The sequence below is a fragment of the Colias eurytheme genome, chromosome 8 (assembly GCF_061535395.1).
Source record: "Colias eurytheme isolate Ceu_HAF_F1 chromosome 8, ilColEury1 Martin Lab GWU primary, whole genome shotgun sequence".
NCBI lineage: Eukaryota > Metazoa > Arthropoda > Insecta > Lepidoptera > Pieridae > Colias > Colias eurytheme.
In genome coordinates, this window is record NC_142987.1 from 9,859,973 (window position 1) to 9,887,538 (window position 27,566).

Sequence of the window (27,566 nt, forward strand, 5' to 3'; positions counted from 1 at the left end):
GGCAGGCAGTGTTATAGCTGGAAATAATATTTGTAGTTAGTTGCTCTGCCAGACGTTCTAAATCCTGTATAAGCATTATTCTGTCTGGAAAGCATGAATTCGCGAGGAGGTTTTCAAGATGGGCCCGATAGAGTGTCCTATCAGTTTTCCTGGGATTCCTTGTAGGAATGGGTGTAATAGTGTTAACCTGTAGGTTAAAACGTAGCCACCTGTGATCGGAGCAAGAAGCCTCCTTTGACACGTGCCAGTTGTTTATGCTATCTATGATGCCAGGGGTCGCCAGTGTGAGATCAATGATAGTTCTACATCGGCGAGTAACGAAGGTTGGTTCAGCACCTGTATTTACTAAATTAAGACTAGTTGTAAATAAGTATTCAACAAGGTCTCTGCCTCTGTTGTTACCTGTAGGCATCCCCCATAGGGGGTGGTGTGCATTGCAGTCTGTACCAGCGATAAGCTCCAGACCCTCTCCCGCGCAGTACTCCACCAGCCTGGCAAATTCTCGCGGTGGTGGGTCTTCGTCTGCCGGCATGTACGTCGAGGCGATCACAATGTTGGGCCTGTAGTTGTTATCCCCTAGTAGTAGGATGGCGCATACATCCCTAGAACAGAATTCTGTTAGTGGATGCACTTGTAGATTATTAGAGACATAAATACAGGATCTGGGTTTATTAGAACCTGTTATGGAAATAATCTTACCTCCGATGTTAGTGAGGCCGTTGATTTTGCCAGAGTTGCTTACCCACGGCTCTTGGATAAGCACAATGGCCGTAGTGGTTACCTCCAGCCATTTCCTGAGCTGAGCCGTAGCGCTCTGACTGTGCTGGAGGTTTGCCTGAAGAAAGTGGCATTCAGATGAGGGGTTCGCCATCATCAGATAGCATCCCCCCTTCTTCCTGACCAAGGGCCAAGCCACCGAACCTTCTGGTGTACTCATCACTGCTCTCCGAATCAGCCGACTCTAGGTCGCCCGAATCTACTGAGAGCAGGATGAGTTCATCGTCAGGCGTCACCTCCATAGGCGCATCAGTTGTGTCGCGCGATGTGGAGGGAGCTGTGGCTTGCTCCTCACTTTCTGTTGTTAAACTAGGCGGTATTGCAGCCTTGTTTAAGTCAGAATCCGACTTTGCAGACGTGGTCACGTTTTCCACCGTTGGTTTGTTCCATACGGGGGGCCGTTCGGTAAATTTACCCTTTGGCCCCTGGAACTTAATATAGACCGAGCCAAAGAAGAATCCTAGGCATCGGTTATGCTCCATGACCGTAGAGACCAAATCCTCCGGTATGCTGACGACAACAAACGTTTCCGCTTCCTGTACCTCAGCCCGAAGGAGCAACCAGCGGTGTACCTGCGCCCAGTCATTGTGGTACTGGAGTTGAAGGCCGACAACCTTCATATCCTTCCATACACCTGGGAGCAGGATGCCACAGCGCACTCTACGCGGCACGTCCGCAAGTCTTCTGACGCAGATTTTGTCACCAGAGGGCAGTGTAACCTTCTTGGTGGCTGCTTTGAGCCAATCCACCGTCCTCGCATCGTCGCACCATAGCTTAAGGACGCCCCCTTTAAACATGGGTTTGCCCTTAAATAGGATGCGAGCGTCTCCTTCCCTATAGTTCAATGCTTCCTGATGAAGCAAGGGTTGGAGTGATGCCAGGATGTGGTCGGCTTGTTCTTGGTTGAGGTGACCAGTTGGTGTGTCAGACGTTATCGCCACAATTAGATCACCTTTAACTGCATCCGCATAGCTCGCGGAATGGACTGCCCGGGACTCATTAAGGCATGGCTTCTTTTTCGCCCCTCTCGGTGATATAGTGTCATCGAGACGCGATCTTTTAGAGCCAGCATGGTCTCTCGAGCTTGTCTGAACGGGTTTTGAATGCCGATTTGGGCCTGGTCCGGAACCCGTAGCAGCGGCAGCTGAACCGCTCATAGCCGCGGGCACATGCGGATTTGGGCCGGTAGTTTTATCTACTTCAGATTGTAGTTTATCACGAGCCATTAATTTGCGTCGTCGTTTTCTGCTCAATCGGTTTTTTGTCGTTCCGTCGCTCGAGTTGGAGGTCCGCTTCCCTGATGGGTCGCTTTCCTGGTGTTTCCCAACTGGTGCATTCTTTGCTTTGCGACTCTGTTGGGGAACAACGGTCCAGTCCGAGGACAGATCACCACCGACCGATGACTGTGGGCGACACGACTCAGGCCCCGCAGGAGATTTCTCCCCTGCAGGGTCGAGGGTCCCCCGCAGCCCAACCTTCGGCGCAGTGGGGACAACCAAATTTGTAGGGGGGCGGGAGCATGATTGCTTCTCAGTCACACCCACTAACGGATTCCCTTCAACCAGTTCCATCGGGCCCATCAGGCATTCTGAGGTCCCTCCGTGCGCGGTCGTCGGTGCACCATCTGGTCGCGACTTTGACGCAGCAGCTTGTTCCGCTGTAGGATTTTGTAATGTTGTAGGGTGGCGGGAGTACGATTGCATCTCGGTCACACCCAAAGCCGGATTTCCTTCAACCAATTCCTTCGGTCCCGTCAGGTATTCTGAGGTCCCTCTGTTCATGGTCGTCGGTGCACCGGCTGGTCGCGACTTTGACGCAACAACTCGTTCCGCTGTCGGTTTTTGTGTTTTTTGGTTTGATGCGCTACTCAACTCGTTCACCACGTCAGCCGAGGCTTCAGTGTAGCTCGGCGGAGAAGCGCACGCCGAGCTGGCCAACTTTTTGGGTTTTCCCTTAGGATGGCCGTGTTTAGAACGAGGCCCCGCCTCAGCCGCAGGTCGGCAACACAAGCCCGGGGGTGGTCGCGTCACCTTGGCCGAAGCAGAGCCCCGCCCCAAATTTGCAGGCTTTGGTCCCTTGGGTTTCCCCGGGGGCCCAGCGCCTAAAGCACTAATAGTGTTTCTCGGTCCAGTAGTATTTGACACCGAGGAGGCCTGGGATCCCACCTCCTCAGTGACAGTTTCTTTAAGCAAGTTTTTGCCCCCCCCAGAATACGTGGGGCTGCCTGAGTTCGACTCAGGGAGGGATTCTCCACCCTTGGTGGTACCCTCCTGGGGTAGTTCATTTTTAAAACCTGCTTCCATTCTTCTCCTCCTCTCCCCTCCAGTTTGCAGTACGCCTGCCGGGATAAAACCCGCCAGCCGCTATCTGGGGCTGGGCCCTTTCGGCTCCACAGCGGCCTCATCGGCCCCAACCCCAGTACTAGGTGATGCTGCGCACATACCATCACCTAGGAGTATTATTTAGCAGCCCTCCGGCCAGTTGTCACTCGGTTGGCACCACCCGGGGGGCACGTGTAGGGCAAGCCTATTATAATTAGGTGGTTAAAACCTACGGACGCGAGTGACGCCGCCAAACCCCAAAAAAATTGGAAATGGTATATTGATTCCGTAAAACTCAAAATAAAATACGAAACGACGATCAGTGCAGTTTAAAGTTTTAAAAAATTCATATTTAACATTTTTAAAGGAAGCTTCCAACGCTTTAAGCTCGTGTATTGTTACAGAATATAATATAACAACGGAACTTTCCAGAAATACAATGGTATATTTTTAATTACCGCTGTTAATAAGCTCCCAAGTATTAACCTACGTTTTTGTTTAAATATTAAAGTGAACTTCATTTTACCTTAATCAGTACCGTTCACATTTTTCATTATAAAAACGTATATTTTAATTACAATAACGTGTTTCTCAGTATTAAATGTTTTTCAATGAAGATACGAACAAAGGTGATTATTTTTTAATCAATCGCCGCGAAAATTCATAAAATTCATAAACAAAATGTGTTTGCTTGTCGATGAAACAAATTGCGATGACTGATTGAAATTACACACAAACCGACTTGTGGAAACCGTTACCGTTTTATACGTAGTCCGGGAGGCAGCTGTTCATTTGCTTACTTTATGTTTGAATAATTGTTTTAATCGAAGAAAAGCTGTTTGTAGAGTATTTACTAAGATTATCAACAGTACCTAGGTATGTCAACCAGATCAAACTATACTATTGTAAACAGATTTAAATTTTAAATAATCCGTTTTAATTTTAAAATAAAATTAATTTACAATTTATATTTTTAGTACCATTCAAATTGCAATAAAAATTAAGACAAGTGAAACAAGCTCGCCAAAAAAAAAAAAGGGCGTGTAAACATTTAAGTTACAAAAAAAAAGTTACGTACTTAGTGTCGTATATTTAACTGTGATTTTAGTCACAGCATGCAGATATATATTTTTAAAGAAATCCCATAAATCTAATTCCCCATCAACTCATACGGGGTCTCCAACTAATCTATTTATATCAGTTTACCGTCAATCAATTGTTTGTTGACTCCCGCCGTTCTGCAGTGCCAACGTTTGTGCTTTATAGCGGACAAACTCGATAGATAAACGTAGTAACTATTTAGTAATCTATGGATAAATACCATAAAGTAATATGTATACAAATAGGTAAGAGACATTTTGGTTTTAAAAGTATTTACTTCATTGCGGAATTCAGTTGGTGGTTTGCCTGGTTAGGACTTTATTATTATATTACACCGCTCTTTTTTGTTTTTGATTGTACCCGGCTGTATGTGAACTACCTCCAGCTTCTCTTTGTTTATTTTATTTAGATGGAGGTCTCAGTTTGCCTGTGATAACACTCGGTTTAGTGTTCAGACGTTGGGATATTTAGTAAGTAATAAGTAGGTAAGTACCTACAATGAATAGATCGCGTTTAAAATAAATGTATAAAATTCTTCTAAAATATAATAGTCAAGAAAACCCTATGTTATTCATTACTATTCGATTTTCCTATAATATAATTTATTGTTACGAGTTTAAGATCCCTCATGACGTTTATGCCTAATTTTATTGATGTAAAGGCTTGTTATAATCCTTATATTGGCAATTCAAGGATTATTATGCAATACAAATGTTGTATAATACAATTATTTGCAATGGAGAAGCATTTTAAGTGCGAGTTGTTATCCTGAGCTCAATAGGGCTTGACGTGCGTGCGTCTTTGTAAATTGTAAACGTACCTAGCCATATTGTATATCTATTGTACTAGCTGCGTTCCGCGGTTTCACCCGCGTAGCTCCGCTCCTGTTGGTCTTAGCGTATATACCTATAGCCTTCCTCCATAAATGGGCTATCCAACACCGAAAGAATTTTTCAAATCGGACCTGTAGTTCTTAAGATTAGCGCGTTCAAACAAACTCTTCAGCTTTATAATATTACTATAGATTGTTTAGAATTTCAAGAAAAGTTATATAATGCTGTCGTAGCAGAACAAAACAGAAAATAATTAAAAGGTTTGTTTTGAATTTGAGATATTAGAACGTTAAATAAAATACGTAGCCCTATCTTAGAGTATGTTTCTTAGTTACATTAAATTTTTATTAATAATTAATATACACTTCATATCACAACCTTAACGACCGCATAGAGAAAATTTTGATTTTTAATATAAAAACAATGCTTTCAAAAGTTTCAGGTAAAACGAAAAAAAATACTCCGCATAAAATTGATTGGAAGAGACACGTGTAAAATACATATCCATATTTATACGCAGTCGTGTGATAAGTTATAACAATGAAAATTCCGACAAAAACATAGCATACGCTCCCTAGATACTAGCACATGCTAGCATGCATTAAGATATTGGATGCGTCAATTGTTTCTCACTCAGCCAACCAAATCGTTTCAACACTCCATGTTATAATATATTATACACACATTATAAAAATATATTACACTTTAAACATCTTGATGGATAGACACAGTCGAAATAGTTTCAACTTTCAACAATTCGTCGTATAACAGCTATTCCTTGTGTAAACATAGCGTATTTATTAAAAACCGGAATGAGTGAGATATCAAAAATATATGTATAACGTAAACATTGGTATGATGTATTGCTGTGGGATTTGTGAGTCATTCGAAGCTGCGGTTTGGGAAGTTTACAGAATTTTACCAGACAAGTTTCGTTTATTAGAAGATTTAAATAACATGGAAAGGCTATTGCATAGCTTCTATCGCGGGCCTTGAGCGCGGGGACCGAATCCAGAAAGTGCGTAACGAAAAACCTCACGCTCCCCACTCCGACGGGCGCGGAGGTGTGGCTTGAAGGCATAGCATGCAATAGCTTTACCGCGGCAGTCCCCGAGTGCCACACGTCTTTTTTTGTTTTATTTGGGGAAAGTACATTCCTTTGGTTTTTTAGGATGCTTTTCAGGCAATGGACTAGCTAATTCTCACGTTGAAACATAATTTATTTAACCCTTGGCATGCCTGGTGGGCATAAGTTACACTCTATGCCTGGTGGGTCTCTCAGACCCCGATTTCAAAATGGTATTTTTTTCTATAAATTTTATTATGTAAGATGATTAAATGATTCAAGACGCATGCTTAAAGGGCAAAAAAGAGATTGTAAAAGAAATCACATTAGAAATTAATCAACTTTATTAAAATATTTGAAATTAAACTTTAACTCACATTTTTAAGCAACATTTCGTGACTATAACTTTGTTAACATATAATTAGTATCAAAAGTAATGAGATCATAATCAGACTTTAATCCAGTGTAAGGCACTATCATATACTTAATATAAATTACAAAATAATTAGTCTTCATCACTTGCATTTACACTTTGTAAAGCTTTGGTTTGGTAACACTTTGCGCATTGAAAAATCGACTGGTCAAGACAAATGTGACAACTACATGTCTCACAAATGTACTAATGGATGGACAGAGGCACCTCCATTTCAGTATCCAAAGTGGTGGAGCCTGCATCATTTTCTTCCTCCTCAATCAAATGCAACTAAGTCTTCCTCATCCAACTCTTAGAATAATAAACTAGCTATATCCTCGTCTGTTAGTTGTTTATTCATGATAAAACTGAAAAAAAACAATAAAATAGGATAATGTAATGTACAAACTAATATTATTTAACACCAAATTCCAATATTTATAAGAAAAAAGAAAAATAAATACTTACAAAATAAAGTCACGCCGTATGCCTAGTGGGGTCTGTGGGACCCGCACGCACTTTAAGCACGTCCTTTTACGCTCGTAGCTCGCCTCGGGCTGAGGAAGCGGGTGGAGGCCATTCCGTGGTTAGTAACGGCCAGCTACTAAAAACGGTGAGGCGCGAAATTCAAATTTAAACGAACTACAACAGTTTGCGCGTTGGTGTGGGTCTGACAGACCCTACCAGGCATGCCAAGGGTTAAAAGAGTTTTACAATATAATACATATTGGAAAGTTTATAGAATTGTTTTACAATATCTAATACGCTATGAAAAGATTGTAAAAACATGAATTAATTCGCAGGTTAACGAAGTGCTCATTATAATTTAAAATTCAAATTTTTCATCCAACATTTGTAACTTCGGCTTGTTTTTTCAAGAAGGAGCGAAAATACTAAGCTTAAACTCGTACCAAAAGAAAACAAATAAAACAGGGGTTTAACTGAAATTATCACATTTATTCAGAGACGCGAATACGTTTATCTGTGTTTTTCCACGAGGATTTTACAAACAAATGCATACTAAAGTGATATATTTTGTACGGTATTGTCCTGAAAACATTTTATGACCCGAGTTTAAGTTTTAAACTAGATCAAACTACTAAACGGTGCATTCACCCACGGTTTAGCTCGACTAATAGTGGAACTTCCAAACTTTTACTATTTCACTTGCATTATGAACTGTGAATGAAATTTCTGGAAAATTCGACTGACGCTTGACATAGTTTCACTATAAATTTAAAATTGAATTGAAAGTTTTTCCATTTCACTTCAATGTAAAAACACAAATTAGTGAACTACTAAATTGCATTTAAACGTTTCATAATTGTTAATTTACATGTTTTCATTTACCATTTACAAATGAAATGAAACTCTAGAGTCGAGAACAACAATTAGGTTATAAACATTCCAATTATGCAATTTCTTTGACGTATACAACGCAAATAAAAGAGCGCACTAATAAATAAAGCATGAAGGAAGTACAAACCCATATTAGAAAGGCTCATAAATAAATATCATTCATATAACGTAACAGATGCTTACGAAAATAAAAGGAGTAATTTCGCGCCATTTTTGCGAACATCTAACGGGTAACCAAATGACGTCATATCCCGACCTAGTTAGTTCTGAATAGGAAAATGGCTCGCGCAATCTGAAAAGAACTGAAACACTGAAAGTATGTGAAGTTGGATACATGCCATTCTCAAAATGGCGCCAATATTGTTAGAAAGGTTCTAAAAGGCAAGAGAAGTAACGGCTAATGGATCATAAGCGAATGTCGGCTTTCATAAAGATTTTTTATTACTTTTAGTTCGAATCATGTAAATATTTATTGAATTCGAAGACTAGGAAATAACAAAATCATGTGTGTTTCCAATTTGCTGATTCATATCGTATCTTATTTAAATTACATTCATGATGTTAGAACTAGCTTGAGTTTTATTTGGTTGGAGACCAGAAAGACCTTTTACAATATAAGTATAATATTATATAAGTATTTCAATTATATTTTTCACGTCTTGACTTCAAGTGGCCAATTTCCCCAATGGTTTTTATACCAAAGATCAAATATTTGAGTGTACAATTCCTGAGACCCTTTGCAACATTACCCTTCAAAAAGCTTCCCATAAAATTCGAAATAAATTGGCTTCACACAAGAGTTAAATAAAACAGAAGATTAATTGTTTGCTAAATTAGTTGGAGCAAATCCGTAAGCTATATTTGGCCCGTTTGCACATCCATTGTACTATTCGCGGAGATTTGACGTGAGATGAGCGGATAAATCAACGCATGTTTACGTCCACGGATCGGAAACTTTACAATGCAGCTAACATTGTTTAAAACATGAAAATTAATCATGTACTTTTGGATATGATTTTAATTGTGCGATAAATTGTGGAGTAAATGATGTTCGTTTGGTTAGGGATCACAAAGGATTTGATTATATTTACGTGATTAATGTTGATAAGAATAAATTTGGATGGATATAAATTAACTAGATATAATGTGATGTGTATTCTGCTTTCCATTAAATTTTTAATTTAATTAATAGATGTTTGACTCGATTCGGGCGCTGAAAGGATACCTACTTTATAACGGAAGCAATTGGTGTAATGTCCTCCCAAACTATGGTTAATTATATTCCTTTTAATTTGTGACAACTTTCACTTTATTGTACGAAGTTATAATAAAGGGGCATAAAGTCTCATCTTATAAACATAAAAGACTGGTCCGTAGATATTACTATCTACTGGCGGTAGATATTAGAATGGCCCTTATAGGAAAATATGCTATGCATTTAAAGCCCTGAATGCGTAAGATAAAAAAAGAACGACGACTCATTAAATGTTAATGAGTGTTGCAAAGCTGTTAACATTTAAACGGTCACATTTGCAAGCGCTTAAACACCGGATGATCCGCCTCCAATTGCAAATATAGGAGGGTAGTTAAAACGAACTTAAATGTAACGGTTGGTCACAATTCGGTACAGCTGGTTTATAGGTTTGCGGCAGGCATGCGGCAGGAAATAACTGACGTGTTACAGATGTAGCTGACCAATCAATCATAGTGGACTGTTAATAACGGTTCGGGTTTTACCAACATGAATATGACGAGTTGAAATGAAGTTAGGATGAAATCTCCGTTTATTAAATTTTGAACACGTATACGTAGGTACTTATTGAAATAACAACTACAGAGTTTCTTGTCAGTTCTTCTCTGTAGCTTTCCAAACCGGTGGTAAATGGTAAAGTAGGTAATGTTATTGCGATTCAAAAATGATTCACAAGAGACTTAATTTCTTAAGTAATGAATGTATTAAAATTCGTTTAATGGCATAGCAAATAAATCTATTTTAACTAATTTATTAGCTAATTTAACGTCAAATGACCCATAGCATGCAATCTTGTTTTGCCAGATATAAACCACAGATACTATACGAATAGAGAATGAGCATGAATTATGTGGTATTAGATGAATTGCACAATGTCGTCCATTATCTTCGCGGGTGACTTCCCTGACAGGATAATGAGCCATTTATGGCAGTGAACCAAACTAAAGGGAAAAGATAAGAATTTCTGTGTGAGGCTATATTTTTCGCTAGACCAGGTATCTTCTGCAATAAGAGTAAGAGATTTATTTAAATAAATGAACTTACCAACACCCGATGAGTTGTTGAAGAAGCACACCCCGGACACTCCATACAAAATGATCGTTTTGACAGTCACACTGTAGAGACTGCAAATGTGTGTGTTAACGCTTTATGGTTGGCACATTTGTGACTAGCGTAAAAAAAATTCGCGTTTTTCTGATGAAATACATCCGTAAACAGCACAATATCTAACCATTTTCTACGAAAAACGATAATCACAAATCCAAAATAATAAAATTACTTTAAGTCAATTTGATTAATGTTGTCAATCTTCGTTGCGTATCGTCCTTGCAGAAAAATATGGCCCATTTTATGTCTGATCGCGAGGGGGTGAGGTAAGTTTAATTTTGGCGGGAGGCGGAGAGTGTCCGTTCTGTAGCGTTTAGCTACTATTATGTATTCTGTGGAAGAAGTTTAAACTGATTCTAGCAATAAGGGATTATAATGAGAGATAGCGACATTTTAATTTTAGATTAAACAACGCAAACTTATATTACAAAGACAAACAAAAAATCATACAGATATTTGTGTTTTAAAAAGCTCTATATTTTTCTTTAATAGACGTCACAACGACGCCAATTAAATAAATATTAACATTCCAAACAATCGCTGGTCTATCAAGAATGTTAACGAAGGTAATAAAATTTACATCTTCCAATGACGTTTGTTTACTATTTGATTAAAATATATTCATGGCAGTAATAGATTCATGAAATTCAAATGTAATGAGGTATAAGTACATTCACAACGGGAAGGAAAAAGACAAAGATCTTTTTTTTACGGCGTAGGGCGTTTCATGGAAACTTTACCAGAATATATTATGTAGGCGTCAATAAAATAATGTTACCCGAAACAGATACAAATCTAATCCAAAAATCAAAATATAAAATAATCTAAAATATTTTCTTAGTTGTTTAATACTTAGTTTTGTTTAAGACGTTTCTAACTTACTTTGCGCGTGAAAAAAGAGCGTGTGTGCCGAGCACACGTGTCAGAAGTGAAACTTCTTTGGCAAGATTCAAAGATTCCAAAATCGTCGCCTTAAATCATGGACGAGGCGATGGTAATCCATGACGCAACCTTGAAATTTTACTCTCAACGCGCCTAAAGAAGTTACACTTCAAAAATGAAACCGAACGTTAACTCATAAACCAATCTGTTTGTATGAACCTGCGTCTCTCGCAAGGACTATTTTGGGAAACTTGCATACCGATGACCTCTCTATTGCTGTATTACAAGCTTTGGCTTTACCGCTATTGCATAAAATTGATCCAAACAAACAAACCACTATTTTTTTGTGTTGTGAATGATTTACGATTAGAGTCTTAATCTCTAGGGGTTTTTTTAAACAATTTAGGTATACAGAAGAAAAAACGTTTGGCAATTTTAACGACTGTTGGGATGCAAAAATTTTTATAATTTCTATTTATTTTTTACGAGCGTAGAGCTACTATTATGTATTCTGTGTTTTTACGTTAGATATCATATCAGTTTACCCGATAGTAAAATATCTGTATTTAAGCTTTAGCTTAATTATTACAAGTAATCAACACAAATCATATTCTACCAATCACAAATATTACAGCTATGACAAACAACAAGCAAACAAAAAGCAAACAACAAGCAAACAAAAAGCAAATTGAAGACTGGCGTGCTTCAACCCAATAGCTATATATATGCCTTATAATATATTATATTATTCTTATTTATATATGTTTCTGCCGTAATATAAATTATATGCATTTATTTATTTATTATTAATATTTATATACTTCCTTATCTATATATTTATTTTAAGTACCTAGACTTAATTCTTTTTTAATATTAAGACGAACCGCAATCGCCGGTACAGCCTGAAAATCAGCGCTGCTTTTGTGCAGCATTTTGCTGAGGCTGTCTCCGTTTGCCTAATTGTAAGATATTTTATGATGTGTTTGGCTGTGTTTTTTTTTTTGCAATAAATTTCTTTTCTTTCTTTCTTTCTTTCTTTCTATCAGAAATTTGTATGTAAATCATATAGACCACGCAATAGAGGTCTATAACAAGGCTTGATCTAGCATGATAAAGTCGTAGATTATAATTTATAGCGTATCACAGATTCATGCCGGTCCATAGGATGTGCAAATTGCCAGTAAATTGGCGTTGAAGACAGACTTAACTATTAGGTACATAAAATTAGGGTTGTAACGGAACTCCGCCTCCGCCTCCGTTACTGCGGAACTTCCGCAAAGAATTTAACCTCCGCCTCCGCATCCGCCTCCGCAAAATTTATGCGGAGTCATATCGGAAGTTCATTTACGATCACAAACAACGCGCAAGGAGCGACGCTAGGCAACGCAGCCGCTCGGCTGCGTGTTTTCAAGTGAAATGGTCGAGACTCGAGAGTTTGCGACCGCGGGTCGAGAGACCGCGGGAACACGGCCAAGCGGGTGGTGGGAGTGTGAGTGAATGAATAACAGGAATCAACTTGTTAAAGCGTTCGGTACCGCGTAGTTGCAATTGAGCCGGGATTGTTTAAGTAATTTGTGCGTAATTATTAGTTATTGTTATTTAAATAACGTGATAAAGCCGAAAACTAGTGAAATTTGGCAGTACTTTGTAGAAGTAGACGATAATTATAAATTTTCCCAACAAATTTCACCTCCGCCTCCGCCTCCGTTAACCTCCGCATCCGCGGAGGCGAACCTTTTCACCTCCGCATCCGCCTCCGCCTCCGCTAAGTAGGCCTCCGTTACAACCCTACATAAAATATTACTTGCACCGTTATTTGTTGAAAATTTAAGAATCAGTTTGTTGCATTTTCAGGAAATTTTCTTTGGGAATGTCAGTTGGTTAATATACGGATAAATGGTACTAAAATATCTTTGTTTTGTCAAAACGATAACATTTTTTATAAATGTAGAACTCAGAACATTCCAAAATAATAAATTTCCACAATATTTGATGGCTCCATTTAGGCTAAATAATATAGTTACAATAAAAAGTAAAACTGTCAAAACTGTCACACAAATTAACGAAAAAAGTTGATTACGACTTTTATCACCTTTTATGAAGATATATGTAGGTAGTTTTTAATTTTAGATACCTACTACGAGAATTCTTGCGTAAAATTAAAATTAAAATATTTTCTTCAAGCTGCTAGAATTATTCCGAATGAATGAAAGACATGAATGAATACTCTTAAAGATAAAAAATACTAAACGTTTGCTTGTGGCTATAAAGTTTCACAATTTGGCACATTCACAATGTCACTAAAAATGATTTGCACGTATAGTGCCACAAACTTATCTGACCCGGTGACAGGTGTCACTGATGTCGCTTTCTTTTATATAAACAAAATATTCCGTATGGGCGTATTCAGAAAGAAAGCTTGAAACTTATAAACGCTTATCGGCGCTTGTCATGTTCATATATTTTCCTGTCAGTGCTGTCAACCCGCGCAGGAAAATATATGAACATGACAAGCGCCGATAAGCGCTTATAAGTTTCAAGCTTTCTCTCTGAATACTCCCTATGAAAAGTCTGTGAAAATGTGACATTTCAAAATGGCGGCACGTAGTTCCAGTTTTTGCCACCGGGTCAGATAAGTTTGTGGCACTGTATCATTGATCTAGTGGGAGCTGTTAAATATATTTTGTTGTATTTTAAATGTCTATTCAAGATATATTGTACCTTTTTTCAATTAAAGGAGCTTTAGATGGACATTTTTAGTTAATATTCCATATAACAGTGGTTTTCCATTCGTAGTGTAAGGTAACGGCACCAGTGGTGGACAAGCATCCAGTAATGGACAAAATAAATATTAAATTTAAATATTAAGGCCAAAATTAACGTTATATAATTTGGCAATACTTAAAATAAAAGTTTGGTTCATAAGCTATCAGAATACGACACTTCATCTTATTCGGCCAAAATGTTTGAAGATGGCAGAACGTTATGTTTAGTTGCTGCGACTCGTTTCGAAGAAATCCATTTTTACTAAGGAAATCCTTAAGGAAGTGAGGACACAATTTTGGTTATAAGAATTTTTGTATAAATGTCAGCAAAATTTGATATTACTTTTATTTATAGTAGTTAAGTGTACGAAATATTACACGATTTAGTATCATGATAGGTTATGTTGTTTAAATAAAATTCTTCAGTGTCCATAACTGGATTTAATTCTATGGATATATCCATTTATGGACATATGTCGAAAATAAACTTTTTTTAAAGTTATTATTTACATGCGCTTCTCTGTATTGTCTTTTCTTTCTGATTAATAATATACCTATCACGACCATTTCAAACAAAGGGTTCCAATATTGTACAACAATTGTCCATGACTGGATTTGCTTTGGTTCCTATAATGGACATTGATATTTTTTGTTAAAATTACACTAATGGGTCCAACAACATAATATCTATCTAAACATGAAGAATATATTTTAGAACAATGGGTCATTATGTGCTGTGCGACTCGTTCTCGGCTTCATTCTCTATCACTGCATACTGCACGCATAAGTATGCGACTTCTCTACAGAAGTCGCATACTTATGCGTATTGTAACGCATCTATCATAGAGAGTTCTCTGATGAACTGTTTGGATCGCTGTCTGCTGCTAAATTTCATCACCATAAAGCATACATGCTTAAATTTCATCCACACAATCTTGACAACAGTTTAAAAAAAGCTTTTTGCCTCGTGCTACAATTTGGAATCCATTGTAGCACGAGGGTGCTACAATTTGGAATCCATATCGATGGACCGATCAGATTAAGGCTGCTGCCCCCCCAAACCTCATGTTGACCACGTTCGCTCTGACTAGAGTGATATAACGAAGAAGAATAAGTCCCAAAATGGATGGAATGGCAGTACTTTTTTAGTTATATTTTTCATCCCTGACTTATTGAGAAAAAAAAACAATATTGGTGTTTCTTAACGGACATAACTCGTATTTAACGATGCATTTGTCCAATTTTTGCCTAGAAAATGGAAATTAAAACAGTTTTAAATATTATAAGTATGCAAAATAATTATTAAGTACTATTTTTCATAAATGCATCCCCGATTTATTGTATTCCAATCATCATTTTCAAGATTCTATTGCTAACTATAAGTCTTCTCCAAGTGTAAATAACTGGAGAAACAACATTAGGTACAGTCCATAAATGGGTGTCCATAACTGGATGTTGTCCAAAACTGGGTGTCCATCATTAGATTTTACACTGTCCAACACTGGTGCAAAAAAGTGGTTTTTTAATTTATAAATAACTTCTTTATTTATGCATTGTAATCTTTTTTCTAACATTGGTTACGTTAAACTAACATAGAACTAAAGGTATAACTAAACAATATCCAATAAAGTTAAAAAACCTACGAGAAATTTGCAAAAAACTTCAATTTTTTCCTTAATCTGTACAAGACTGGTGCCGTTACGTTACCTACTCTTTTTTCGTGCATATATAATAATAATAAGGACCCGCATCAAAAAACAATAATAGATGCATTATGTATAGAGAATAACACTTATAAGCTATAGACAAGTAAGTCCCCGAGTGAAACCACACAACACATCTAGTCTTACAAAACAAAATGATGGACAGCATGTAACCCAGAATATAACTCTCACATAATTTGCGATACTTTAACGCGAAATCAATACGTTACCTCACATACCTGATCTATTTATAAATTTAATATTTCCGTAAAAATTGTGTGGGTTTGCCGTAAACAGAGCATAGTTAGCGTATGATTGAACACGTAAATATTTCATTCAATGAGCGACAGTGATTTGTGTAATATTTTAAGACGTCTTATGTTATTTGTTTAGCTAATCTCGAAGATTACGTACCTATGAGAGATACATCGCTTGTTAGGTATGGAAATAGAGAGTCGATCTATTTAGTTTGTGATGTAAGCGAGTAATGTATAGTTTGTAAGGATTCTATCGAAAGTTCTGGTGAACTTGAATAGTTCGCTGTGACGACAGAGATTAGCAAATTGGTAACAATAGCGTAGAAATTAAAAAGTTATCACATTTGTTTATTTAAATTGTTTGATAAATATTTCAACTTATCATAAAATTCTTGGACGTTTTCCACACGACCTACTGTGAATAATATCTGAATTATTTCATTGTTCTATCGTATTTTGAAATAGCCACCATTTATTATCTGTGGCAAGTCGTTTCCTCGGTCAGTGGTGATTTGGTGAACTACAAAGTGTTATACAAGCAGGTTTAAATGGCCAGGCCCAAATTCTAGATGTTTCAACAAAAGCTATAGTGCATGGTGGACCGCATTGTTGGCGCCAAATAGGTTAAATATACTGCATTTGGCATTTCCAAGTGTTGCCACAACATGCCGTGTCTCCTTTTGTTAACATTTTATCCGACTGCGCCAGAGGGTGATCTATGTTGTTTTCGTGGAATTAATGAAATATAAAGACGATAAATATTCAGTCAGTTAATATCTGAAAAAATATCTGCGTTTAAGTATATTCTTTTATCATTCTTTGAGCCGTTTGAAGAATGTTTAAATGAGATATTGAGGAAAGGCGCATAACAATAGGCAGTACCTACAGTCTAGAGACGATAAATAATGTGTGATTTTTACTTTGAAAATAAAAATATATGTTTATGAATTGTGAGTTAAACAATAAGCTCTAGACAATATTTAGAGTCTAAATTTTAGACCGTGACAGCTTCGAAGGTTATGGTATTTCGAAGATATTTGAATATGAAAAATAGTTGATGTAATATACATTACTTTTATTTTATATGTTAGTTATTATTCTTTTCATCCAGTCTCCATAAACGTTGGCTTTGATCAAATGCAAGAGATACATCGCTTGTTAGGTATGGAAATAGAGAGTCGATCTATTTAGTTTGTGATGTAAGCGAGTAATGTATAGTTTGTAAGGATTCTATCGAAAGTTCTGGTGAACTTGTTTGACATAAAATTAATTAGATTATGATTTATATAACAAAAGAATACGAGAAACGACTTGAGGTGAATATAATTTACCAGTTTCCACAACATTTAATAAAAGACAAATAATTATTACCCAGTTATTATTAACGTGCTCTTTAAGATATCCGCATTACATACCATAAAACACAATTAGGTCACATACAAAGGAAATGAGTAAAATATAAACGTTATTTAGTTAATTTTGTTTACGTATTTTCACGAATACGTTATTACGCAAAGTCAAAAATCTCATTAATTTCATATCTCGCGCAATTCTCGGAATTTTAATATTTTACACGGGTTTGCGTTACACCGTTTGAGGTTTGTTATGAATTCATTCAGATATAAAACACAAAACAATACAATAAAGCTTAATAACATTTTCTTTATATCACGGTTATTCTTCCATTTCATCTTCACATAAATGATTCCTAAATAGGGAAAAAAAATTGGGCAATCGCAATATAAGATATTATACGATCCACCAGGCGCCCATAAGTAGGTGAGCATGTCACAAGGGAAAACGGAAAAGATTACTTCCACGCAAGCGCGCAAAGCTTCTAAAATAAGCCCGTTTGATATGTATTTATTTTATCCTAGTATCAATTTGGGATAAAGAGCATCGCACTTTTAATACGCCTTTTATTGAGAGCAGCAATAAATACGTAAATACGGCACTCAGGTGTTCATTTATTTAGTCCTAATTGATAATATAATTAAACATTTTCACGTCTGTTCAGTTCTGAAATAAAAGGTTAATTTTTGTCAAAAAAACAAACAAATATTAGTTGTAAATGTGTGTGATTATCTTCCTTAAACATGTCACCTACTAACATACCTACATAATTAAACACTAGCATAACTAAAAAATACCCATCGCAATACCTAAATACCTACGTCTTTTACTAACCTATCATTAAAAATACAGCACTCATACGCGATCATTATCCAGTGTTCCATTTGAAAACGTTTTATTCACTCGTGAATTACGAACGGCAGTATTTAAATACTAGGTCACAATATAGGGCGCGGTATAGCCTAGATTTATTTATTGTTCAATCGATAACAGGAAATATGATGACGCAAGCATCGATACAGAACAGTTATTTTGTTGTATAAATCTCTTCCGCCTTGTTTAATTCTTTATCTGAATGTAAATACGAAAGTTTGTTATGTTAATTGTGTATTTGTTGTTTTTACTCATGAAAATTTCGGATTTTGTATTCAGATAGGCTTGGGCCTTATAGGCGAGACTTAAATAGGAGAACCGCGAAAAGAAAATAAAACTTGAATTGACCAAACATTAAAACCAGAACAGTATAATCGTAGTCCAATGTTTCGCAATTATTAATCGCAAGCTGTGAAAGAAAATCAATACTAGGTGTAAAATGACACCTTTGTAACTCTTTAATAGAAAGTGTTCACTCAGAAAATTATCTTCTTTTGTTCCCTTACAAGTCTTCTTCTTCAAAAAAAATATCTTTGTATTCAAAGTACTTATATCTCTAATTGTATATGTATTGCCAAACGTTTATAGTTTTACTCCAGTAACAGAAAACTGAATTTAACTTTCCGTCTGTTGAGACTTTAGAGTGTTTAAAACACATTAACATAATAGGATACTACAAAGCCAATTACAACGAGAAAAACGTAGCTGTAACAATAAGTACTGTCATATAACTTTTACAACCCCGTTAATGTTTATTTGCGCAGTGAAATTTGACCGGGAGAATAAACAGAACAGAAATTCATTGCGTCGGTCGTGTCGTTTACAAATTGATATTATGTTTGATTAACAATGCGTATTAACTATTATTATTATGTAACTAATTAAAAAAACGCTATAATATTTCCTGTTGACCTTATTCTGCTGTGAACGTAAGAATTTGAAGTTATTAAGCCCTGGGATATGGCATGTAGGCTGATGAACTACGAGCGTTTTAAAGTAAAGGTTTATGAGTAATATTGAAGGATTTAACCTGTTTTCCTAATTTAAAGGTACGTAATATACCTAATAGATCTAGATATTTATTTGGCACGTTTAGTAGCGTCAACGGATTAATGCGTTTTAAATTGAATGGTGTCGTTAGATTCGCAAACGCGAAATTGAGAGAGATTTTCGGTAACTACACTAATTAAAACAAATAGCATATTAATTATAAAGATATAGGTATATTTTCCTATATTTTTCTTTCAAAACTTATCTCGTAGGCGTAACTTGAAATAGTTAAACAGTGATTTTTTAAAATATTTAGTAACACAGACAACCCCGTGTTGATAAATATTGTACGATAAATATGATAAATATTGAAAACACAAAACAACCCTATGTTATAATATTTAAAGAAGTCACTCAGGAACCCTAAAAGATAACCTACAATGAAGACAATAAATCGTACGATACTAAAATACGAGTCATTACAAGCAGTTAGCCCGATTGCAACAGCACATGCTCACAGTTTTAGTAACTAGAGCACATGATTCATAAATACGCTTCTCATTTTGTTTAATACTTATATTCAATTGTATTTCTGGGATTTCCGCGTAGAGAAGTTTTATTGGGACGTGATTGTTTATGTCTGTTAGAGTGTTTGTTCATACGGTCATTAGACTACATTTCTTTTAATGTGTACACTTTACCGTATTAGATTTTTCCAGTATTGATGTCTTATGTCTTTCCAACAAGTTATCCTAGAGACTAGAATATTGATATTTAATTGTATTCATGCAAAGAAAACACCCTATTACATATAATATGTATCACCGAACTTTGCTTAAGCTTACAAACAAAATCGGAGTTTCTTGTCGGTTCTTCTCCATAGATACTGCTTTCCGAATCAGTGGTAAATGTTAAAAAATGTTACGACGATTCCAAAATGCTTTATAAGAAGTCAAATTGAATAAATTATAAATGTTTGAGTTTGAGTTTGAAAAAATCAGAGTTCAAATGAGACATGACTACTGAAACTATTACGCTGTCACGCCTTAACCATCTTTGATCTTTGATAAAGTTTTCCTCTTTCCCACCTACTTCCTACGCTAAACTGTAAAATAAACCCTCCTAAATCCTTCGCTAAATCCAAAAGCTATTCACATAATCATATCTTATCTGTCAGTTGGTTATGGCATAAGCTTTAAACTGGCGATAACCGCAACAGTAAATAGAGCCTTGCCAACAAAACTAAATGATTAACTTGGTAAGATCTCACTGGCTTCAGGCCAAAACCTTCCACCTGTAGTTGACATCTGTCTAGAGATACTGAGCAACTAATGTGCAAGAAAATCAGTTATGACAGCGATTTATTATGGATTTATTATTGCGTGGTAAGCTAAAGATGTAGGTTGATGGTCTGATTTATGACATTTTAAATGACTTGTATAAATAATGCTGCATTTGTTCTTTTATTGACTTCTATCGAGTTGTAAATATTAACACATAATTATAAGATGCATAAGACACAAACTTAGTTTTATAAACTACTAGCTGCGCACCGCGGTTTCACCCGCGTGGCTCCGCTTCTGTTGGTCCTAGCGTGATGATATAAATAGCCTATGCCCTATAGCTCGATAAATGGGCTGACCAGTTGTTCCTGAGATTAGCGCGTTCAAACAAACAAACTATTCAGCTTTATAATATTAGTATCTATAGATTCCAATACTTAATTATCTCATTAACATTTTAACCCTTGTTAGAAGTTCAGCTTGCCAATTCATCAGCAAAATTCTCTACTTAACAATTAAGTCAACATCCGAAGTATACACAATACGATCTGTTCTATCAATAAAACAATCATTTTATACATGGTTATGAATACTAAATAAATAACTCCAACGGATGAGTGATCGTCGAGTGCAATAAGTGGGAGCAAAGGACCCTTCCTGATTCTAGTACACTCGCGCTCGGCGAGATAAAAGATCTAACAGCACACAATTTATATCTTTGTCAGATTTTTTGGCAGCTGATGACCTTTTTCAGTTTTTGTCCTTATAATAAACAGCTTGCTCCGTATTTGCCCGGGTTGACCCTGGACAAAATTGATTGATTTTTTTTAACAAAAGAATAAGTACCGCCTTCAAATTGGCAGAATTAAAGAATATTTTAAAATGGGACCACATGGTAGGCACCAACTCTCAAATAAAAAAAGAGCGTGTGTGCCGAGCACGCGTGTCAGAAGTGAAACTTCTTTGGCAAGATTCGTAAATACCAAAATAAAAAAAAGAAGTTTGTTAAGTATGAAAGATGTAATATTTCAGCACTTGAAAAGATCCGATAAAATAGCACAGTTAATCTGTTTAAGTGAAATTAGAATATAAAAATTCCAACTCATATCCATATCAAATAGAAAAGTAAGGTTGAACATAAAATACGATACTTATATCGTTCGTTACTTCAAACATGTTAGAAGTCGACAATAATGATATCGTATAGAATTGAATGCGCGACTTTACCAGCCATATAAATAAATGCAATTGAGTGTTTTCAATAAACTCGTTATTTTTCTCCAGTTTTCCAACGTAGTTATAAAGTAGAGAGATCTTAGAGCTAACAAAAGCTGTAATATAATAGACACTGCCACAAGCGCTTTTACGTTCCTCGTTATATGAAGAGACGGACCCTTGCATTCTTGGTTAACTTTTAACTACCCTTTTTATTTCTTTGTTATCGCTGTCAACATTATTGTTGACATTTTTAGTAGTATACTCTGAGTATTATATATTTTTATGTATATTTTTTTAAAGTGAACTTCTTTTTTAGTATTTTCCTAAAACACACCTAGAATGCGGACATTTATTAAATATAAAATGCATAATGAGAACAGCAGGCACTGCGAATGAAGGAGTAAAATTATAATTAACAAATGTCTATAGAATTTAAAGTTAATTCGAAGCTTCAGAAACATTTAACTGATCTGTTCATGACGAGTTTCCATGAAATTGTGTGGATAATTAACGCAGAAATATAAAGTGACAGTTAAATGTCTTTGATGGATGTAATTGTATTGTAAATCGCGGCACGGCACGGGCACGGGTCGGCGGACTCCGCTAGGCGTGCGGCAACCCGCGCCTGGGGCCGCTCGCCGCTGCGCGCCGCAAATGTGCCGCACTTGCGACGCACTTGCGGCTTGCCACTTGACCACTCGCTCACCCGTGCCCGTGCTTGCAGGATGCATGCGATCGGCCTCCACTCCGCGCTGGCCATCCGGCGCGAGCGCAAGCGCCGCGCCGAGCAGCAGCGCGCCAAGGAGCGCCGCTACTCGATGCAGTCTACCGAGTCGGGCGTCACGTCCCCCCACTGCTCCACCGGCAGCCTCGAGCGCAGACGCTACCGCAAGTCCGGCACGGCCGACAATGAAGTCGTCTCCTCCGTTGGCATGCTCCACCTCGGAGTCGTGTTTCTCGTCTTGGGATTATTTCTAGTTGCATCGGGATGGCTCCCCGATGACGTTACCTCTTGGAGCAGCGTCGGTTCCGTCAGCTGGTTTAATGAACTCGTGTGCTCCGGTCTGTTCGCCCTCTTCATCGGCGTATTTTTAATTGTACTGCACAAATATTTGACCAAGAGCGAGGAAGACGCCTTGGAGGACTACGTCCAGACACAACTGACGAGATCGAGATCTGGACATAGATTGGAAAGAGATGCGGAGACTGGTGGCATGCGCACGAAAAACGCTAGACGTGCGCGTACAACTGAAGTCCTGCCTGAACCTATAACGGAGACTTATACCGAGCCTCCTGCGGACAGAGCTCATGGATTTGTTAACGCTTTAGCTTTGAATGGAGATGCGATGCGAGAAACGCCGCTGGAACAAATCGTCGAAGAAGAAGTGTCCATGGCGTCAGAAAGTGAGCGAAGGTTTGGTAAATTCAACAAAGACACATATTCGACGCCGTCTATGGCTCCGAGTCTCAGTCCAGGGTCCCCGTCAGATACGAAGGAACTACTCTCTGATGGACGTTACATGATTATGTCGAAAATGTGAATAACGAAATTTGACCGTTCGTTGATCCCGTACATTTTACTTTTCTATGGGCTCGTCTTTGATTTCATAGGTAATCATGTTATACCCCGTTGACTTCTTATCTTTTAACTCCCTTCTTTATATTCTCTTTTGATTCCTTTTCATCCTTATCTTTTCAAACTTCACTCGCATTCTCCATTAAAATTAGAATGTTCGGTATCAGCGAATTGTCAAATTGGGAGATAACCGATATGCGTTGAAGGCTATCCCTGTATCCAAAAGACTATTTTTCTCCGACGCTTCTCGTGATAACGTTGTGCTGTGTGCTACCAACGAGTTTACGGCTTCGTGTTAATTAGAAATACCTACTATAATGTCTTTTTAAGGACCAAAACGACTCTCGGTTTAAAACGAAATGTGTGTATTTTTCATTTCCAGTGTATTGTAGTAAGTATGGTATGTACCTTCTATATTTATAAAACGATTGTAAAACTTACAACTGCAATCATAAAACGAAATTAGAACGAAGACAGATTTAATGATCTTAAATATTGAATTGTTTCGTAACACGGACACGGACGCAATATAAAATATCGATTGCAGTTGTAATCGGAGTTATTATTCTTTTATAGACTTACAAATTTAGCTTGAGACTGATTTTATGTATAATTTGTTCTTTCGTTTTAAATTTATCTAGCACACAAGGCTTGATGCAGCTGTGCCAAATGCATATTATTTAAGTTGTTTTGTGTATGGTATAATTCGTTGTTTTATTTATTATTCAATGTTAAGTTTCTTGTCAAAGACCAAACAATTTAAAATAATCTTTCTGGCCTAAATAAGTATGCAGACATGGCACTGAAAACTTTGAATCATATTTGGTCATAGTCATAGTCCTCTTGGTCCAAGTTTGATCTAACATAATTATATGACTAAAAGAGAAACTATGTAGGCAACCTTTTTGGTCTTTGGCCCATATTGCTAAGAAAGCGATGATTTGTCTCATTTAGTAGGTACACGGCTGTGAAATTATACTTTCCTATCAAATATCGAAAATTTTTGTCTAGAAATTAATTGGTTGTTATATTATTGCACATTTAATGTGATTGTGAAGATTTATATGTATGTCACCGAGCTCAATTTTATTTTTATTGGCATATATAGTTTTATCTTAGAATTTATATATTTATTGTTGTTTGTAATCTTGCCACGTCTTTTACAATATGCTTGCTGTTGATTGCCATGCACAATTAAGCAATTTTTGATTTTATAAACAATGATTATTCCGTTTTACATCTTAAACAATTTTCAAGAAAACAGCTAGAGAACCTGGCAATTTTTATGCCACATCAAGGACCATGACTGATGATATCTTCTTTTATTTTGAACCAAATATCACATTACATTGTGTCACGATGTGGTGTCTATTGATGAAATTAATCTAGGCAGTTATAAAAAACTGTCATAACTGTCAACATTGACTTTGACAGCAGACAAAAGGCATAAATCACAGGCATAAATCCATACATGAGATATATCCAGCCAAGTATCCAGCCCTCGATGTGACATAAAAATTCCAGAAGACAATCGATTTATGTAAATGATTTGATGTTTTTAAGGTTATAGTTTATTTCTTTGTTAGTTTTAAGTATCTGAATGTTGTCTTTTTTCAAAATATTATTGTTACACGTGTGTATTGTAGTTGCACTTGATTCATAGATTATTAAATTCGTTAAGGATTTTTGACGAATATTAGAAACATTTACAGAGCACATGATATCGATGAAAGATTAAAAATGAAAGTAATGTTTTAAATATTCTTCAAATCTTATTATTAAAGCCTTTTTCTACTGCTGTATTTTACGGTTGCCTCGAAATTTGATCGAGTTTAACTGAAATTAGTACAATTGAGTTTGGAAGAAAAATCGAGTAAAATATATCGGTAGAGAAAGTCTGATCGAAATTGTCTACTCTGTGTCTAGAACCAGCTAGCTTGTATATAATTATAATAAAAAGATGGACTTTACAGTGATATAGACACGAATTACGCGAAACAGTTGTAATAATAAACCCTCGAGGGACTTATACAAACTTATCTTGAATTCTAAATAATTAGACGAAATCAATGATAAATTAAATTTTTAATATCGTTTTCAAATGTGCCATAATCATGCGCTTTGCGGCAAAACTTAGATAATTTTTTACATTTATTCGCCTATTTAATTCTAGTAGGATTAGATCCGATTTGCTAGCCCTTTGTAGCAAAATGGTAAGATTTTCGTAAATATAGGTAAACTTCTAGCCCAAAGAAAAAGGCTATATTTGATTATAATTATCAAACGGTTAATCAATATTCATATGAAATTGGAATACTCTCGTTAAAATTCAAAGCAATACTTTCGCTACAAAAGGCTTGTAAATCGGTCTCGAACCTAATTGTAAAATAAAAAATTTTGCACAAATAACGTGAGATTAGCTGCACACAAATTAATTATGAAATTTCTTGTGCCTATACTTTTATATTAGATATTTTATAGGATTGTATCGTTACGATTTTGTATACTCGCTAAGTGACACGTGTAAATACGCCACTTTTATCACTTTAATACTAAATTCTTACTAAATGCCTTCGCTTTTTGTATCCTATTTACAATATTCACGTACACAATACGTTTAACAAGCTGAAATTAATATCACGATTTAATCAAAATAGTGTAGTTTTTTGTCGTAATTTTTTCAAGACGTTTTTTTGTAATATCATAGTTATTAAATAGTTTCGGATCTTTACGAAATAATTGAAATAGAAGCATGTGATATCTTGGATATATCCTGTAATAGATAAAGTAATAAATGAGGAGTGGTTATCTCGGCTACTCAATATCTGTAGCAAAATAAACGAACCCTATTTGATCGTTTTGTTTACCGCACGCCATCCTCATGGCTCATCGATTATATCCATTTATAGAACGAGTAAATATTCCCAAAGTAAAGGAGATGTTTTATTAAGGGCCAGATTAATAGAGTATATAAACATTATTATATTCTGCGTTTTTGTTACAATTATTGTTTTGTTTTTCTACTTCACTAGTAAAACTGTTTTCAGGAGCACTCATATTCTCAAAATAAAATTAATTGTACGCAATTTGATCTATTTTATAAGTATACGATAATTTTGTGTTGATCATTATTATTTTGTTAAACTTGTGAAATACTAATATAATTTTCGCTAACGTAGACACCTCTATAATTCTGAACCCTGCCTTGATTGGATTGATTTATTTAATATAATTTATTTGGCAATACAAAACTTCCATGGACCTATAAATCGTGAAATGTAAGCCACATGGCCACCTCTTTCAGACAGTATTAGTATAATTAATGAAACACAAGAGGGACTTGATCGAATAAATTATATTGTACTTTCAACCGACTTCAAAAAAGGAGGTTCTCAATTCGATTTTTTTTTGTTTGCTTGTTACCTACCTATTTAACTTTCGATAGCTAGCTACTAGTTATTATTCTGTGCTTTCGATAGGATGATTTTGATGATTGTTTTTTTTTTAAAGCTGGTACGCTCCGGTTATCCCACTTTTGCCTAATTCTGACAATTTAAAGGTGGTTTAGTCTTTCGGTAAAACATTATAATATTATGTTATTTTCTTTTATTATACGACGTAGGTACATTCTTAATACAACATCTCCTTAATTTAGCTCACAACCAGCCGAACTTTTTCATATAAATTAGTTTCGTTTATTAAAATATAATAATTATAATTGTTTTTGTTGTGTTTTATAATGTTTTATGAACAATTTTAGTTATTTTAATATTGTGCAACGCTCAAAGGTGTTAGTTGTGAGTCTTGATGCAAAATTTCGGTGTCGTGAAGAATTTTTATAAACGCTTTTGCGCCTATATATTTATGCGTGTTACGCGCAATACTTTACTATTTCTTAAGATATAATAGATTTAATTTTCTGTGATTTTATGTCTATTTTTTTGTATCTATAACTAAAATTTTTAAGATCATCTTCAGATTCCTTTCAAACGAAATATTGTGAGTCACTTTTACTGTACAATTTTTTCGATGATTTTTTTCAAATTTTTTTAATTATTTCTGAAGAGATGATACAAAAATAGATAGAAAGTCACAGAGAGTATCACACTATCTACATCCGTCATCAAGTTTCTACAATCACAATGCAATATTTTTCTAGAAAAAACTACTGTTAAAATCTATACTTATCTTCTAAGTACAAAATAATATCTGCGCAAATCTAAGTTTTTTCCTATCTGTTTTTTGTTTGGTGTTAATGATATAGTATGTAACATTTTTATTCCGAATAATAAGTCATTCCGTCTAATATTGACTCTATCTGATTTTAAATGACATTTTTATTTAAATAGACAGGACTAGAATACAGTTGACCCCCTTTTATATCTAAGGATAAACAGCTAGACTCGGTAGATATTTAGATACTATTTAGATACAAAGT

General features: G+C 35.9%; 2 protein-coding genes across 2 annotated transcripts in view; one reads left to right on the plus strand and one right to left on the minus strand.

Annotated features, from left to right (window-relative positions):
* Positions 1-23,388, plus strand: part of LOC149906736 (uncharacterized) — a 35,885-nt gene extending 12,497 nt beyond the window's left edge. Inside the window, exon 2 of the mRNA XM_090104921.1 lies at positions 22,277-23,388. Coding sequence (XP_089961047.1) covers positions 22,278-23,093 — 816 coding nt within the window. The 5' untranslated portion in view covers position 22,277 and the 3' untranslated portion in view covers positions 23,094-23,388. The remainder of the gene's footprint in view (positions 1-22,276) is intronic.
* LOC149906737 (uncharacterized) lies at positions 852-2,642 on the minus strand. Its single transcript, XM_090104920.1, has one exon. It carries the CDS (start codon positions 2,556-2,558, stop codon positions 852-854), a length of 1,707 nt encoding a protein of 568 aa, XP_089961046.1. The 5' UTR covers positions 2,559-2,642.
* Positions 23,389-27,566: the final 4,178 nt, after the last annotated feature.

Bases quoted from the DNA above. Each gene is read 5' to 3' on its own strand.
- LOC149906737 (XM_090104920.1), bottom strand. From the start codon at position 2,558: ATGAACAGAGGGACCTCAGAATACCTGACGGGACCGAAGGAATTGGTT.